Below are 17,850 nucleotides of genomic sequence, written 5' to 3' on the forward strand. Positions count from 1 at the left end.
TACAATATACGAATTTTTATGTTTGGTTATGTTTCTCTATCTATATGTGATCACAGTTACGGAGATAATGTGCGTTCTTTACTTTGAACGGGATTGGAAGCCGCCCAAGAACATGGCCGCTTGGGATGCGCAAGCAAATCTGCGCGGCTGACTCGAAAACGGGTGCTTGTCCCTACTGTATATCCTTATACTGTGCCCTGAGGCTGAAGTCACATGGCACGTATTTTCTGCGTAACGCGTAACCGCGTAACCAATCAAATCTTTGCCTGCAGAAGCTGATATCCAAATGAAACAATGTGATTGGTTACGCGTTACGCAGAAAATACATGCCATGTGACTTCAGCCTGAGTGAGAGAAAAGTTCCAGTTGGCGATACTAGTATAGTAGCTATCTTCGGTCATGCGCACTCTATTTCGTGATACGCATACATCAAAGGTGCCGACAGAGAGTCGCGCTACTTGTATATACTGGCTCTAGGCATATACATACATACGTCAAGTGATATAATTGCAATTCGGCATTCGCGCGATGTCTAATGTTGTGTAGAAATCATATAATCGCCGAGTCGGAGTTGTCAAAAGCGAGTCGCTTTGTAATGTGGAGAGCAGTAAAGAGCAATGCCATCGCTAATAATGTGAATCGAGCGCGAACGAGCTTGAGTCGGGCCGGGGTGGGAGAGACAGGACAATCTTGTTTGTGTTATCACATAAATGGTACAGTTTGACACGGTTATTTAAATGAACTTATCTAGCTTAGATGCTTCCGTGTCAGGTGTAACTTTTGTCGCGCATCATGGCGAGCACGCCCGAAAATATCAGTTGTGCTGGCTTCGTGTTTTCCAACAACTTCGATTCGGCTAATTTAGCCAAGGTGGAGGAAGTGAAGATACCAGAGATTCCTGGTAAAGGTAATTCAGGATCACGATTCGTTGTAACGATAACACTGACATAAATGTTTATTGATTTGGCTCGATAATTATATATGTTTATTATGTATGCTGTGTGGCTATTGTAAGTATATTATTAAACTAGAAAAAATCATTTTTTATACTAATCGCAATTGAATAAAGATTTCTCTTATTTTGGATCCCTCTTATTTTGTAAGTGTGACCATGCAATCACTGCAATGAGGTATAAACTCCTGAACATGTTTCTTACATAACAATGCAATATCATTCTGTTCTATTTTTAGATGTTTATGAAATCGAGGACAAATCATCTCATAACCCAAATTCCAAGGAGGCATGGGATTATGAATTTAACTTGTGGACAAAGCACGATTGCCATGGTACACAATATCAAAACAATAATAGGACTTGGTTTTACTTTGGAGTCACGTCTCATCGGCCGAATGTTTTGGTCAAGTTTAACATAGTCAATCTGAATAAGCAAGTCAAAATGTTTAGTCAAGGAATGTGTCCAGTTTTCAAAGTTGTGCCAGGACATTTACACTGGGAACGGATTCGTGAGAAGCCTACATACACTGTAATTTTATAATATGCATAATTGTAATAGTAGTGCAGGGATACGCAACTGGTGGCCCACGACGTCCAAGCTTGACCCGCAGAAAAAAAAATAAACTGAATTATTATCGCCGAATAACAATTAAAAATTAAAATTAATTTTCTCTTAAAAAATATATATTATAGAATAAATATTTTATTTATTAATACAATGTAAAATATTAAAAAGAAAAAATTTAGCTGCTGCGACCCGCATATAACCCGCGTATAGTCACAAATTTTACATTTGGCCCGCCAAAAAATCTAATTGTGTATCCTTGCAGTAGTAGGATTATGATTATATCCAATCCATATTTTTTTGATAATATGATAACTACAAACATAACAAAGGAAATAAATATAGAGATATCTTGGGTGAACTGGAAAGTCCATGCGGAATATCTTGGCAAAATTTAGATGTAAAACTTTAATTCTTAATACAAAGTTTTGCCCTTAAATTTTGCTAAAAAAAGTCCTCACGGACTTTCCGGTCTCAATCCGATATATACGTCATAAATTTCTGTACTTAATTACATAATTTAAATTGCAGCTTGACCAGAGAGGAAATGACTTCACTTTATCATTCCTGTATTGCACTCCAGAAAATTCAAAGGCCATTACCTATTTTGCCTTTACCTATCCATTTTCATATATAGATTTACAAAATTACTTGAGGAGAATCGGCATGAGAATGGAAAAGAGGAGTGTAATATGTGCAGATGATATATACTATCACAGGGAATGTGCAATAAAATCTTTAGAGGGTCGTAGATTGGATGTATTAACAATAAGCTCTTATCGTAATATATTGATGGAGAGAGAAGATAGACTGACCAATATGTTTCCTGACACAAGTGAGGAGAGGCCTTACAAATTTCGGGATAAGAAGGTATATTAATTTGTAATGCACTTTCGTAGCGATTGTAGTTTTGGTACAATTCTAAAGTTGAAAGAGCAGCACAGTTATTTATAGATGATTCTATTGTAATATAACCAAGGATAAAAATTGGAAAAATTGTTTTCACATTTTTGTCTTTTTTATTTTTTTCATTTAATTTTTATATATCATGTATTTTTAATTATTTGTTATTTAAAATGCAAACACTTATTCGATAAAGAAAAATAACGAAAAAATAGATAAAGATATTTATAAATTTATAAGGCCATTTATATAAAATTTATATAAAACCAAAATCAACTTGACAGTAAACATAAAATAACAATTATCATAATATAGAATAATTATACGATATAACAAATCGTTATGACAATTGGAATTGGTGACAGATTTTTAGGAACTGATTATTCGCGATTTTGTAAGACCGCAGTTTTGATTTATTCTTTAAAATACTAGGAATGAGTACCATTTGTACCATTTCTTTTAACATCGCCAAAATTTGGCATCTTTGATAAAAAATTGAATCATATCTGACATCAGTATAAATACAAGCCGAGATATTTATTTAAATAGCCTAACTAATAATTTTAACTCTTAACCCGGCAAAGGGTGGTCTTAGAGGCCTAGAGAACATTTTTTTCTACGATATTTTCTTTTTGTTATTTTTAAATGTTCTGTGTAAATGTAGTTAATTCTTCTGATTCTGAATAAATTGTTTTTCCGTTTATTAAAATTTTTGCATTTAATTTCAAAATTTCTCTGAAAAATAATAGAGGCCTCTGAGGCCCGAACTGCTCGATTACGATTAATTAATGCTTTTCGCCCGGTTAAGGATTAAATGAAAAATCGTGAGGACGTAATATTGTATCAGCGATCTTAGTTATGAAAAGATGTAGCATAAAACAGCATCCACAAATGTATCAAAAGTGCACTCTTATTTTCCAAAAAACGTGTCTATATATATATATATATATATATATATATATATATATATAATTATGCATGTATATTTATATAACAATTAGGTATATATTTAATACATACAGTATTATGTACACATTTAGGTAATTTTTATTAGCGCCAGAGTACATCCCGGTGAAACACCATCTAGCTTTGTCCTGAACGGTTTTCTCAATTTTTTACTAAACCGTGAAGATCAAATTGCCATAAATTTACGCCACCTATACGTGTTTAAATTAATACCAATGCTTAATCCAGACGGTGTTGCTAGCGGTCATTATCGCATGGACACCAAAGGGATAAATCTGAATAGAGTTTATCTCAATCCCTCAGAGGTGGATCATCCTACGATATACGCTGCGAGAAATTTGATAAAGTAAGCATTAGCGTCTTTGATTAAATTATTAATTTGTATATCTCACGATATTTTCTATTTATTTTGTACTCAATCTGCAGTAAAATTTTACAAGTCTTTTTTTTAGATATTATCACCATTCTTATCAATTACCAACTGAATTAACTGATCACCTATCAAATATAAATCTCGAGATCGTGGATAACGATGTAAGCTTTAAGAGTACAACTGCTCCAATAGCGAATGCTGTGTATGACACAAGGCTGTTACAACAAGTATGATCAAAACTTATAGGGCAGGGAGACGCAACTGGCGGCCCTCAAGGCTTTCCAATCCGGCCCGCTTAATGTCTAAGCTTGACCCACAGAAAAAATGAAAAATAAACTGAATTATTATCGGCGGATAACAATTAAAATTAATTTTCTCTCTTAAAATATATATTTCTCTTAAAAAATATATATAATAGAATAAATATTTTATTTATTAATGTAAAATATTAAAGAGAAAAAATTAGCCGCCCACGGTGTAACCACAAATTTTATATTTGGCCCGCCAAAAAATCTAGTTGCGTATCCCTGTTATAGGGTTTCTCTTAGTAATATTGCTTTATATTATGCAATTGCAGACAGCTTCAAAGAGTAAATGTTAATAATACAGTATTGCGACATTATTGTTTTAACCAGTCGTCATTTTTTGATAGGTGACACTCATGACATTGGACGAAAAAAATAGATACACTCTCGAGAGTAATAAGAAACATTTATTAACATTGGAGCACTTAGATCATGCAATTGTCGGTACGATATTAATATTATATGATAATGAGACCTTACAAAATTTTTTATTTCATTTTTAATCTCCAATTTGCTCTCGCGCGCAGGTAAAAGTGAAGAAGTGCCGAAAGAGAGTGTTAAAAATGATTACGTTGCGAAAGACAGGACAAACAGCAAACTAACTTACGTGACTACCAATATGAATGAAACATCAAGGTCCCCAGATAATTCCGGATTGTATTTATACATCGATCTTCATGGTCATGCCTCGAAGAAGGGCGTTTTCATGTATGGAAATCACTTTACCGATCCGGAGGACACCATTATGTGCATGCTGCTACCGAAGTTAATGTCCATCAATAATCCTCACTTTCATTTCGCGTCGTGCAACTTCGCGGAACGAAATATGTACATTATGTGAGCATATCCTTGCCATTAATATGAAAAAGTTACAGTCGCGTTTATATATCTGAAATCGTCATTGAAATACCGAGTACATTTCGCAGAGACAAACGGGACGGTATGTCAAGGGAAGGTTCAGGACGTGTGGCAGTATATAAGATGACTGGTCTCGTGCGTAGCTATACTCTGGAGTGCAATTATAACTCTGGCCGTCTGGTGAACGTGATACCTGCTAGAGTCCGTGATGGGATGAACAAGACCACGAGTCACATGTTCGTCCCCCCGAAATACACGCCAGCAATGTTCGAAGCGGTAAATTAATTTTGTATTTTTTTCACGTAATCAAATGTGCAGGTTGAAAAGTCTGTACAATTAATAATTAATAAATTAATTTAATAATTAATTAAATAATTAAATAAATAAATAATAAACAATTAATTTAATAATTAATAATTAAATAAATTAAACTTAATAATAATAGGTTGGAGCAGCATTGGGTCCTTCCATTCTCGATCTTACTGGCAACAATCCCAATAGCCGATTGCCAAATAGCCAATATCGTTCTCTGAGAGGAGTGAAATCTCACTTGAAATTAACATACGTGAATAATCTTTCCGCATCGTCTAATAAGTCGACGCTTAAGGTAAATCTTGATGTAAATAGTGAGAGTGATGTTTGCATAAACGCTGACATTAGGCAATGTGTATTGTCATAATCACATTTGCTTGGCGACTAACTTATCGTGCCGTTCAGCATTTTATTGTTGCAATACCGTAGTGCCTAATCCGTAACATAAATTTATTTGTGTATAATTGAGGCTGTGGGAGAGAGATTTTATATCATGTTTATATCATTGCGAAACTGTACGAATATTTCGAATTTTGTAAAAATCTGCAATTAATATTGAAATGAATTACCTTTTTATATAATGTATAATATTCAATCGAATATATATCAAATATATTTCATGACAATAATACGTTTACAGGTATTTAGGTATTTATATTATATTTATTGTATTACGTGAAAACGTAATCTAAAATTTAAATAATTTTTCTTGATAAATATTTTATATATTTCTAAACAAAATAATATCCCGTATGTGTGCGCGCGCGCGTGTATGTTCACGTTATAAATTTATTGCAAAATTATATGCATTGACTGTTTTCTAGTAATTATATTATTGTGTTAGCTAGAAAATTTGGTTTGATTATTGCGTCAAATTTTACCTTATTGATTCAGTAGAAACAAATTATCAATCATCAGTAATCTATGATCACACACACACACACACACACACGCACGCACACGCACACACACACACACACACACAACAATGGTAATTACTTGATTGATGAATAATTTGTTTTTGATGCAATAAAGTAAAACTTGACGCAAAAATCGAACCTAACTTTTTCACTGACCCAATACTTGAAGCAAGATAACATAAATCTTTACATGTACAAGATGTAGCATTTAAATTGAGACGTTTAAATATGTAAAAAATAAAGCAAAAGGAAAAGAAAGTCAAAAGTTGATTTCAAAGGGTACATGCAGTAGTGATATTGACCTTTGGATGAAGTATCAAGGTGAAATGAAAGTCAACTTTATTTTTTAATTGAACCCTACTTTTTTTAAAAATATGAGGTAGACTTTCATTTCACTTTGCCAGTCCACTCGAAGGTCAAACCAACAGCATCATACCTTTCTTTTGAAACAACCTTTTGTCTAAAACATTGTTTTTTATTCTGTTTATTTTTTATATATTTAGACGTCTCAATTTAAATTTAAAGCTGTATCCTTATATATATATATATATATAATTCAATTGGAGACGAAAATCCTAATGCCAAAATGTCGAGGCTACTATAGTTTTTAAACGGGAAAGATTTAAAGTTCACTAATCGGCTTGTCAAAATTTCGCGCGATCGAGGAAATATTGTTTTGAGAATCGAAATTTATTGAATCTGATGGAAAATTTTTCTTTGGATCAAAGAGAAGACACAATTGTTTTATTAAATAAATTAATAAACAGTATTTCCAAATATGTTAATATTTTCATTTCTTATCGATTTTTTTCTTTATCAACTTCATGCAGAAAACCATACTTCATATCAAATGTATTGATTTTTAACATTTTGATACTATATATATATATATATATATATAGTGTCCGGTAATAGATGTACCAATGTTCGTGAAGTGATAGAAGGGGTTGAATTAAGTAAAAAATCCTATATTTTTCAAAATAACTACGTAAAATAATACATAATACCTTTTTTTATCAGCGTTAGTATCTCCATTACTCCTATATTTCTTATATGTATACATATGTGTGTGTATATACATATACATATATACACAGGGTGTCCCAGACCTACCGTATAACTGATCATTAATGATAGATTCCTGAGTTCATTTGGAGATGAATATCATAATATCAAAATGTTAAAAATCAATACATTTGATATGAAGTATGGTTTTCTGCATGAAGTCGATAAAGAAAAAAATCGATAAGAAATGAAAATATTAACATATTTGGAAATACTGTTTATTAATTTATTTAATAAAACAATTGTGTCTTCTCTTTGATCCAAAGAAAAATTTTCCATCAGATTCAATAAATTTCGATTCTCAAAACAATATTTCCTCGATCGCGCGAAATTTTGACAAGCCGATTAGTGAACTTTAAATCTTTCTCGTTTAAAAACTATAGTAGCCTCGACATTTTGGCATTAGGATTTTCGTCTCCAATTGAATTCAAGAATCCATTAATGGCTTATACAGTAGGTCTGGGACACCTGTATATGTGCACACATGTAATTTAAATTGTATAGAAATGATCGTTCTCGCACGCGCACATGCACACATTCGCATCGTATATAAGTGATATTGGTATAATATTGTATAATAGATATCACACACATTAATATTTTTAAACAATATCTTTAAACAATTTTTTTAACTTTAGGTTTATGAGAATACAAGAAATTGAAGCAAAACGGGTAATAAGATATATTATAACTCAAATATTCTACATTATTGCATTATCTCACATTTTACGTACGGTTAATAAAATAATAAAATAATAAAATAATAAAATACAAAAGTATAACACTTTTATTGTGATATTCAGCATTAATATTTATGTATAAATAATCAATTTTTATGTATTTTTACCCCTTAATGTATAAATCCGTTAAATAAACTTTCACTGATGAATTGGCCAAAATGGTCAAAATTTCAAACATAAGTCGCGGCAGATCGATATTAATCACATTACCATTTATATTTATATTTTATTGGTAGAATTAGCAAAATTGACAGTACATTGAAACTAACGAGAGAAATTCAGCAAACCAAAAATTTTAAAAAATCTGTTATTTTGTAGGAATGTAATCCTCATGAAACTAAACGCGTAACTATCTGTTATATGAAACTTTATACAAATGCCGTACCTTTAGACTTAACCACATTATTTTTTCTTTTGGCAGAGAAACGGTTCTTCGAGTAAAAACATATTTTGTCACAAAATCCTGTTGTCTGCATTTTTGCAAATATCTCTAAAACTATGAGAAATATTGGAAACTTGTATTCCCAATAAAAAATGCAAAATTTTGTAGTTTTATTCTTTGCGATTATGAACAAATATTTCAAGATATATTGATTTCTCAAAAAACTTTCCTCACCATTCTTCTACTTTTAAACAATATTATATTGTTTGATAGTGATAATGTAAGAAAATTTTCTCATGTTCTTTATAACAATATATTTTTATAAATATATCTTTATAACAATGTATGCATTAGTGATTGTAGTTGTTTTGAAAAAGTAAAATTAATCTTTAATATCGAAAATACAACAAAATAAAATACAATATAAAAAGATATAAAAGACACAGCATTTCACAAAAATTAAAAATTCTTAAAATATGGAGGGAAGAGGCGGAAATTTTCGGAAAAAAATTTAAATTTAACAAATTCCAATAGGTATACGAAAAACCGTGTAACTTTTGTTTGAAACATTTTTTTATATGTTTTTTCATTTCGACAATATTTACATAGAATCTAAAAACTAATTTTTTCGAGAGAGATGTTTCCACCACTATAATCGGTGTTTAAACAAAACGGAAAATGATTATGCGATTAGATTTATAACTTCTATAAAATTTCAGTTTTTTTAAATTTTCGGGTTGCCGAATTTTTTCCTTGTAAGCTGCTGCATATTGAATACAAATTTGATACAATCAAGAAGAGAGCATGGCATCAGTTTCTGCAATTACACTGTAATTGCGAACCTGTTTGCCTGATATCTACCTTAATTATCTTATTGTTAAATCGGTTTGCTCTATTTGCTAGCTAGATGTTTTTATACATTATATTACGCATGATAAGTGTTGTTAATCAGATATATCGTCTATTTTATGGATACATCTTTTGTAACAGATGTTTTTGGCCAAATCCATTTTCAAGTACGTTTATAATTATTCGCATTCAATTTGTTGTGATGAGAAAGAATGAAAACGTAAAGCGAATCTATGCGAATTATTAAGGATAAAATTAATATTACACATATGTAATTTAATGTATCTATTTCCCTAGCGAAAAACACACCATAAAAAGTATAAGTCGTTAAAGCGTTGTGCGACTGGATGATGGAATTATTGGAAAGTGGGAGACAGCAGCTTATTAATCAAAATTTCAATGTGTTATTTATTTCAACGATGCATATATAGAAGTAAAAGTTTATCTTGTAGATTACACAGTTATTTGGTACTTTTGGATATAATTCCGTTCTTAATATATGTATATTAATATATTTATATAGCAAACTATAATAAATATATAAATATATATAACTTTATTATTGATATTGAGAATACATTATAAATAACGAATAACGAAATGATATACAACCATAATATATTATCAGGTAAGCAAACTCAGAATAAGTATTTAAACAATGAATTTCGATCTTTTCAACAATATTGAACAAACCAATAGTCCAATTCGATTATGTGTATATTTATGTATAAAAATTTCATGATAATGTTGTGTGCTTATGTATATGCATGCGCGCATAATCCTCGCATATTCAATTTTTCTAATAAATATTACAATTTTATAGATAAGTTATTTATCTTATTTTTCTTTGATTCCTATAAATCCTAATCGATCAATCCTGACAAATGTGAGATTTTACACGAAACATGCATCATGTAAAGAATAGCAAGTAGAGTATTATACATATTGACATTAAAAATATATAAACAATTCTAATTATTAGTCATTATAGTTGTAATTTTTTATATCTTATTTGTTAAAGTTGGATTTATATGGTATTGTGTCACACATACAAATAAAGTTCAGACATCTAGAATCAAGATACATAAAGTTTATAAATATCAGAGGAATATATGTTAAATTACATATAAAGCCACGCACATTTCAAGGGTTCTGCATAGTGTTCTAGCATGCATTGTTGTAACAAATGTTTTCATTTCTTGAACAATTTTTTAGAAACAATTATAATTTTATATATATAATATCGTTTGTGTTATAGATACTTTTATTATTACGGGTAAAGTATTGGGCTGATCGAAAAATCCGTGTGAATTGTTTTAGCAAAAACTAAACGTAAAATTTTGTATTAATTCTTAATAGAAAGTCTTGCGTTACCGGAAAGTTCGTGCGGATTATTTAAGCAAAATTTATACACAAAACTGTGTATTAATTCTTAATATTGTACAAAGTAAAAATTTTGCTAAAAATATTTGCTCTCCGATCAACTTAATATTTAGTTGAACAATCTGTTTTTGCTTGTAATAGAATTTATAATTTTGCTTGTAAATTTGCTTGTAATAAAATTAAAATTTTATTCTTTTAAAAGCCTACGTGTCGAATACATTATGCTTCGTTTTTGGTTTGCATAACACAAGAGGGGTAAGTCATTGATCTAATTAAACGATTAATAGTCGAATAAAGTTAATCTCTCTCTCACAAATTCATTTTATTATATAAATAGGTTGAAGAATATTTTAATGATATGTGAAGAACATCCTAAATACGATGTATAAATCTTTCATTTACAGGACAGTGAAGGTATTGTCGCACCGAACACTTGTATTCTGAAAGAATTAGAAACGAAATTAAATGATGCGGTGACGGGAGTAAAGAACGTTATAAGGAGCGAAGGAAATTTGATGAAGAAGTGCATCCAACGTCACAGCGTTTCTCTTTACACGGCGGTGAAGAGAATCAAGGGCAATAAAATATCCAGACAAACGTCACCGGCTCATCGAGTGCTGAAGAATCATAGTATCAATAATGCGGAAGTGCGCACGATCATATCTGACGCGGGAGTGAAGTCGCTGTTGAAGACAATTGATCCGTATCAGCCGATTAAGCTTAACGTAGAATCAGTAATCAGTAACAATCTCGAGCCGCGCTTAAGCACGCAAATGTGCACAAACAAAAAACTAACAATGAAGAACAATCTGACTAAGACATATAACATCTCTTCTGAAGAGACAGCGATAGTGAGGCACGGCGCAAAGAGATTGAAAATTGTTTCATCCACGAGAACAACGTCCAAAACGTCTTTTTGCGATATTGGAGAATCGTCTTGCGCCGCGGTAGAAGAAATCACTGCGAAAACCTTGTCCTCTAAAATGCCACACATTCGCGATAAACAAAATCTTCGAGGAATGCGTGCTAGAAAATACGATCAATTGACTGAACAAATAAAACTGAACAAGTCCTCCAAGCTGAGGGAAATAAACGAAGTCGCCACTAAAGAGAGTTTTATACTTGAAAAGGGCAAGAAGCAAAATCCTAAACTTAGCTAGGACAGTAAAAAGGGCCCATCACTCATGATAATTCACTGATTCATTTTGATTCATCTTCATTGAAATTGTTTTTCCGGAAAAATCCTATGTATTATAATATATATAGAATATATGTGCCCGAGTACATTTTCTGTGTTAATACTAACACTCCTGAGATCACGTTTCGAGACAAAACTGTTACCAAACTGTCAAGACTATAATAGTTTTTAAATAGGAAGTGTTCACAATCGTGCAATGTATATCGCTAAGTAATTTAATATAATATATAATAGAGAGAAAAAACCTTCGTGTGCGTACGTAGGATTTCATTGAACTGAAAACAACTGAATAATCGAGAAGGATACTGCGTGAAAAAATAAATCTAAAATATTGAATAAAAGTTTTTCAAAGAAAGGTTCGGTTTCGGGAAAAATATTTTCACCGGCTTCGCGGAAGAATAATATTTGAATAATATTTTTTCGAATATTTGTCAGAAATGTGTACGCTGAACTAGGTCTCAATGGACACACACATTCGCTACACATACATATTCTCTGTATGTATATTTATATTTAAAGTTTTTAATAACGAGACTCATCTTGTATCAGTTTTACTAGCTTATCTCTTTGTCAGTATCAATTAAAAACATTTTCATATTGTTACAGGAACACAAATAAGATGAAGAGTAAATATTTGGGACCGACATAATGGAGATTTTCTTTTTCATTTTTTCTAAGCATTATGATATTGGCATAATATTTATATCGAGCAAAATTGCGAAATAAATTACGAAATTATTAGAAAATATTCTTTTTTTAAATTCCAAAATTTAATTGTTTAAGGAGACATTCTACCTTGTAGGCCTGAAAAATATGTTTTTCGAAAATTTTTTCTGAGCCGTAAAACCGTAACTCCGATTAATTTGAAACTTCGTGTCATATATATTTGTCAATCTTTTCTTTACAAAATTATTTATTTATTAAAAGACTATATAACTGTTTGTTGCCAAATAATTGCAGGCCGTTGCAATATGCGGCGTTGGAAAAGATGCGTTCGGACGGTTGGCAGGTTTTCTCCGGCTGTAGGCGTCATGAACCAGATCTGCAAAAAAATTTTTAATCGTAAAGAGTGTGGCTCTCATATGCAGAATGTAGGAATTTTGGAAAAAATGAAAATTGAGGAAATGGCAGCATGATAAAAAAAGAAGTCCGATTTTCACATAAAAGTTCATAACATATATTTTTGCTCGATAAAATAAAAATTTTACAGATATCGAAATTCTGTGCATTCATACGATAGAAAGCAATGTGTTTTACAAAAACATTTTTGCTCAAAAACAATCAGAATTCATTTAGTTCTCGAGAAAAGTTGCCAACCAGCTTGGAAAATGTTATTTCGAGAAAAACGGCTTTAAAGTCGGATTACTGTTTTAAAGTCGGAGGTGATTTACGGTAATTACAGCTAATCCAGGACCATACAGTAAATCTTCCTCCTCCTTATAAAAATTATTATAGATCCATCTGCTCATTTCTGCGGACTCTTCTGGCTTCCTTCGAAGCTTTGTCATGTCTATGCTCTGCTCCCGGGAAAAAATGAAAAAGATCTCATTATGTATGCGTAGATTATATGTTATTTCATTCTATCTCATGAGATCTACTTTTATGTCTCATCAGATCTGCAAAGATCTAGCATTAGTCCTGAATTATCGCAATTATATTCACTAAAATCTGATTGGATAAACTAAGATCCACTTAAATGTTGTATCCAATTTGAGGAAATTAGATTTTAAATTTACGAAGATATATTAATAATATCTAGGCATATCTACTTTTATATAATCGAAACTAAATATATTTCCGATGGGATCTATGGAGATATAATAATATCGAAGTAGATATAATTATAGGATATTAAAATTATTAACGTTAGATCTATAGAGATTTAGATCAATTTCATCAAGTCTGCAGGTTAAGTAAACCGATAGTTCAAACGTGAAAAATACGTTTTTAAAATTTAGGTCTAAAAACGGTTTCTATTTAAACCGTTTCTTAAATGGTACTTTATGTTTCTTAGACATTAGATACGTCTAAGAAACATATATTAGGCTAACATGTGCTGCCTGGAATCTGACATTGAAAATGATTAAATTCATTATTTTATGTCTACAGATCCATATTATAATGACATTAAGATAGTCAATTTCACCAAGTCTGGTTAGATCAGATTTTAGTGGATATAATTTCGATAATTCAGGACTAATGCTAGATCTTTGTAGATCTGATGAGACATAAATGTAGATCTCATGAGATAGAATGAAATAACAGAAACGAAAAATGTGTTGTATTAAATTGATTCGAAATTATATAATTAATATAAAAAAATAGTAATTTCTACTTAATTTGCGAGTATTAATTATTTTTACATCATACGTTTCAATGTACTCGATTATGGAACAAGAGACAAAAATCAACACAAGTGTGTGTGATTCCCACCTCTGATTCACCAAGCGACCGATAGATGGCCAGGCCAGACGTGACGTTCTCGCAAGTAACATTTGTGTTATCACCATTGAACTATATCCTAACTGGAATGAGCACTGCTATTGTTCTCGGGTCACGTGACCCGTTTAGAAAGAGAGGGTGAAAGCAGGGTATAGCTGTCCTTTCCCAACCTGTAGCCGCCATTGCCGTTTAGACAAAGACGACACAAGAATGGGTATTACTGTCCTTTCTCACTAAACGGCAATGGCGGCTTGGCGCTCATTCCAGTTAGGTTATAGTTCAATGGTTATCACCTTATAAATAACTTATAAACCATCCGGAAAACCGATCCAATACTCTTTTCTTCTTCTTTTCTTTTGAAACTTTTGAAATCACTATTACTTGAAGTGATATTTCAAAAGAGTGAGATTCCACTACACGAAATTTAGAGAGTAATTCATAAAATATAAAAATATTTTTCTGATGGTTTCTGAAACGAATGAGATAGAAATATATATATCTAGATATAAGTAGATCCATTTAAATCAGGTCAAAATAGCGATCCAATGAGATCTACGTATTAAGATCTAATTTGATCTATGCATATGTAATGAGATCTTTTTCATTTTTTCCCGGGCTGATATAATGCGCATGTTATCGTTTGGATGGCGAACATGTGAGCATTCGATCATACCCATGAACTATGATAATACCCACTGTTATTGCAATATTTAGTGCTAGTGAAGCCTTCATGTTGCTAAGTAAGCAGCAATTTCAATTGTGTTAACTGCATAAAATATATACGTGTTTGTATGCGTTTTTGCAGAGCATTGAATTGAAGCTCTCGTTATTATTTTGCGTATGTCATAAAGCGAGATCGTATGTAGGTTTTATCAGCTGCAAGCGTTTTGCATTGAGAGGTGAGGAATGCGTCCCAAGCAGCACATGTTAGCCTAATAATATATGTTTCTTAGACGTATTAGGTCCCAAACAACCAAATCTGTCGAGAGCAGATCTTGCAAGTATCTGCTACAAAGTTTGTCGGCAGAAGTAGTACAGATTGCATGCCGGATTTGATATATCATATAATGTTGACAGAAAGCCAACAAAAGTATAACAGAGTCTATATACCATACTCACACAACAGATTGGTGATAGAAGTCGAACAGAGTATGCGCACAACACCTGCGAGCGCAGATAGACGGCAGAAACCGCGCAGAGCCTGCTAACAGAATCTGTTGGCAGATTGGCAGCAGAAATCTGCCGTAAAACGAATGGTCTGATATCTTCAATATCCTTGAAGAATATCTTATGGATGTCTTTCGGATATCTGTGTGCTGTTTGGTAATAATTATTAAAAATTCCTCCCTTTAAATAATAGAAAAAGGAGTAAAAGTTTTCAGTGACCATTTAGATCGCTATTAAACAACAGACTTTGCTCGATTTCTGCTGCCAATCTGCCAACAGATTCTGTTAGCAGGCCCTGCGTGGTTTCTGCCGTCTATCTGCGCTCAGGTGTTGTGCGCGTACTCTGTTCGACTTCTATCACCAATCTGTTGTCTGAGTATGTTATATAGACTCTATTATACTTTTGTTGGCTTTCTGTCAACATTATGATATATCAAATCCGGCATGCAATCTGTACTACTTCTGCCGACAAACTTCGTAGCAGATACTTGCAAGATCTGCTCTCGACAGATTTGGCTGTCTGGGTATATACTTATACACATTTATGGTACTTTCATCTATTGGATTTCTTGTATGAATAAGAGACACCCAGAGCTTCTACATCTAATATTAACGAAGATGAAAATGAGGTAAGACTTTATATTTTACATAGATATTTTATTTAGTAATATCACAGATTAATAGACAGATAGCCAAAGGCCCGGGTTAAGGCGAGACCAGCATTTCCGTATTTCGATTATCGACACACTTTGCCCCTTACCGACAGACTCAGTGAGAAATGCTGGTCTCGCCTTAACCCGGGCCTTTGGCTATCTGTCTATTAATCTGTGGTAATATGATATATAGATATTTAGTCGTTTAATTTATATAAATTAATCAGTGTATGAAATTTTCTTGCCACGGGACTTTTCCTTCGTTTACAAAATAATTCATGAATTCATTTCTGATTTGTTTTGCCGTTCTGGGGGCATTGCCTAGGTGATTTCTTTGTAAAAGCTCCATCGTTGAATCCGATGTTGTAAGATTCGTTGTTGTCGAACCCTTTTCTAAATTTTCTTAATGTTATAGTTGTTATACTATTTTTAAGTACGTTTGTAAAATAGACTAGGAATTTTAAATAACTAATAAAACTTGGATTTTAATGTGTCAGACATATTAATATGTATAAATCTATTATACATCTATAATAAACGTTTAATAGACATTCATGATGGATGCAGTGGATATCGACAATGGCTGCTTTTCTTTTAGGAGACACAAATCGACACAGATTATTACACTCGCACACAGTTTGTCACAGTACAATGGAACGCGGTATACGCAAATTCTAAATGGAAAGCGATGTGTGTCGATTGCGTTAAAAGTGTCGACTGTGTTGCCTAAAAGGAAAACAGCCAATGGGAGAATCTCTAATGGAGATCCACTTCATATCCACCGTGGAGATAGATGTCGCATGGAATTGTGGAGGTTATATGGATGTCTAATGGATGTCATGTTCCATGTAGTAGTTATACTATGCTCTTCGTGGCGTCATATCCCTCATCAATTTGACGATACTTTGATATCAATTTGTACTTTATCAAGTACAACGGAGTACTTGAGTGAAACGTTTTTATTGGGTCTTAATTCTGTTGTTCATTTTCTTGGCTTACATCATCCATCAGCAGAATATAGTGCAGCGAAGCGTGAGAGGCGTGGAATTTCATGTGGTGCGCAACAAAGTGATAACTGATCAGAAAAAAGCAATTCTAGATTGAACATATCGACATGAATAAAAGACAGGTAAATATAAATTATCTGTATGGTACTTATTTCTTGCTCTTCGTACAGCGTACTTATTTGGTCATCTATTGTGATTGAGGTTAGATAATCGGTGTTCTCCATATGACTTGATGAACATACATATTTAAATATATTTTAAACAAGTAACCTGAATCTCATTATAACGTACGCAATTATCGCAACTAATGACCGCATTCAGCAGACTCAACAGTTGGACAACATTACTAGATTTTCCGCTGGCACTCGATGTTGATTTGTTGGTTCTAAAAGTTAGAACCAATTATGTTCGATTGCTAAGCAGTTGAGTCTGCTGAATGCAGCCATTATGATCATCTAATGACAGTATATATTTCATTGTTTTTTTATGATCATTGCTTTAAGGATGTAGATGAGTGAACATACGAAATCTAAACATCATAAAATTTATTTGGATCGGCTTAAAAATCAGTAACATTTTTTTCTTATTTAGAACTTTCTCTGAGAAGAGATCAGTCCTTGTGGAGATAAACTAACATTTCTATTTGAAATTTAGTACGTTCATGCTTTATATTTAGCAATCAAATATTGCTACTTAGCTACTTAGCTACTTAGCTACTATAATCTTGTTACTTAGCAATATTGCAATGTAACGAAGTTTAATAAGTATTTGTTTTTATAAAAATATACTATCAACATTGTTTGTCTA

At 32.1% G+C, this 17,850-nt stretch overlaps 1 protein-coding gene and 1 long non-coding RNA gene across 3 annotated transcripts; both read left to right on the plus strand.

Annotated features, from left to right (window-relative positions):
- Nucleotides 1–410: 410 nt before the first annotated feature.
- On the plus strand, nt 411–12,125 carry LOC105284610 (cytosolic carboxypeptidase-like protein 5). 2 transcript variants are annotated; one of them, XM_011348268.3, is made up of 10 exons: nt 411–901; nt 1,192–1,484; nt 2,052–2,390; nt 3,464–3,735; nt 3,842–3,989; nt 4,415–4,511; nt 4,595–4,904; nt 4,994–5,201; nt 5,371–5,532; nt 10,981–12,125. In XM_011348268.3, the coding sequence occupies exons 1-10, from the start codon at nt 793–795 to the stop codon at nt 11,734–11,736; spliced, it is 2,694 nt and encodes an 897-aa protein (XP_011346570.1). In that variant the 5' UTR covers nt 411–792; the 3' UTR covers nt 11,737–12,125. The 2 variants fall into 2 exon arrangements, with proteins under 2 accessions (XP_011346570.1, XP_011346569.1); XM_011348267.3 differs by having other exon boundaries at nt 412–907.
- Nucleotides 12,126–14,645: 2,520 nt separating this feature from the next.
- LOC113561867 lies at nt 14,646–17,850 on the plus strand. Its single transcript, XR_003406493.1, has 2 exons — nt 14,646–17,165; nt 17,635–17,850. It is a non-coding gene; the product is annotated as an uncharacterized LOC113561867 (long non-coding RNA).

Source organism: Ooceraea biroi, chromosome 4 (assembly GCF_003672135.1).
Source record: "Ooceraea biroi isolate clonal line C1 chromosome 4, Obir_v5.4, whole genome shotgun sequence".
Lineage (NCBI taxonomy): Eukaryota > Metazoa > Arthropoda > Insecta > Hymenoptera > Formicidae > Ooceraea > Ooceraea biroi.

What these genes read in the sequence shown, in the direction of transcription:
- LOC105284610 (XM_011348267.3), top strand. Translation starts at nt 793, where the DNA reads ATGGCGAGCACGCCCGAAAATATCAGTTGTGCTGGCTTCGTGTTTTCC. An exon ending in ACCAGAGATTCCTGGTAAAG is followed by an intron (nt 908 to 1,191) that starts GTAATTCAGGAT and finishes TTCTATTTTTAG; the next exon opens with ATGTTTATGAAATCGAGGAC. An exon ending in GTGAGAAGCCTACATACACT is followed by an intron (nt 1,485 to 2,051) that starts GTAATTTTATAA and finishes TTTAAATTGCAG; the next exon opens with CTTGACCAGAGAGGAAATGA.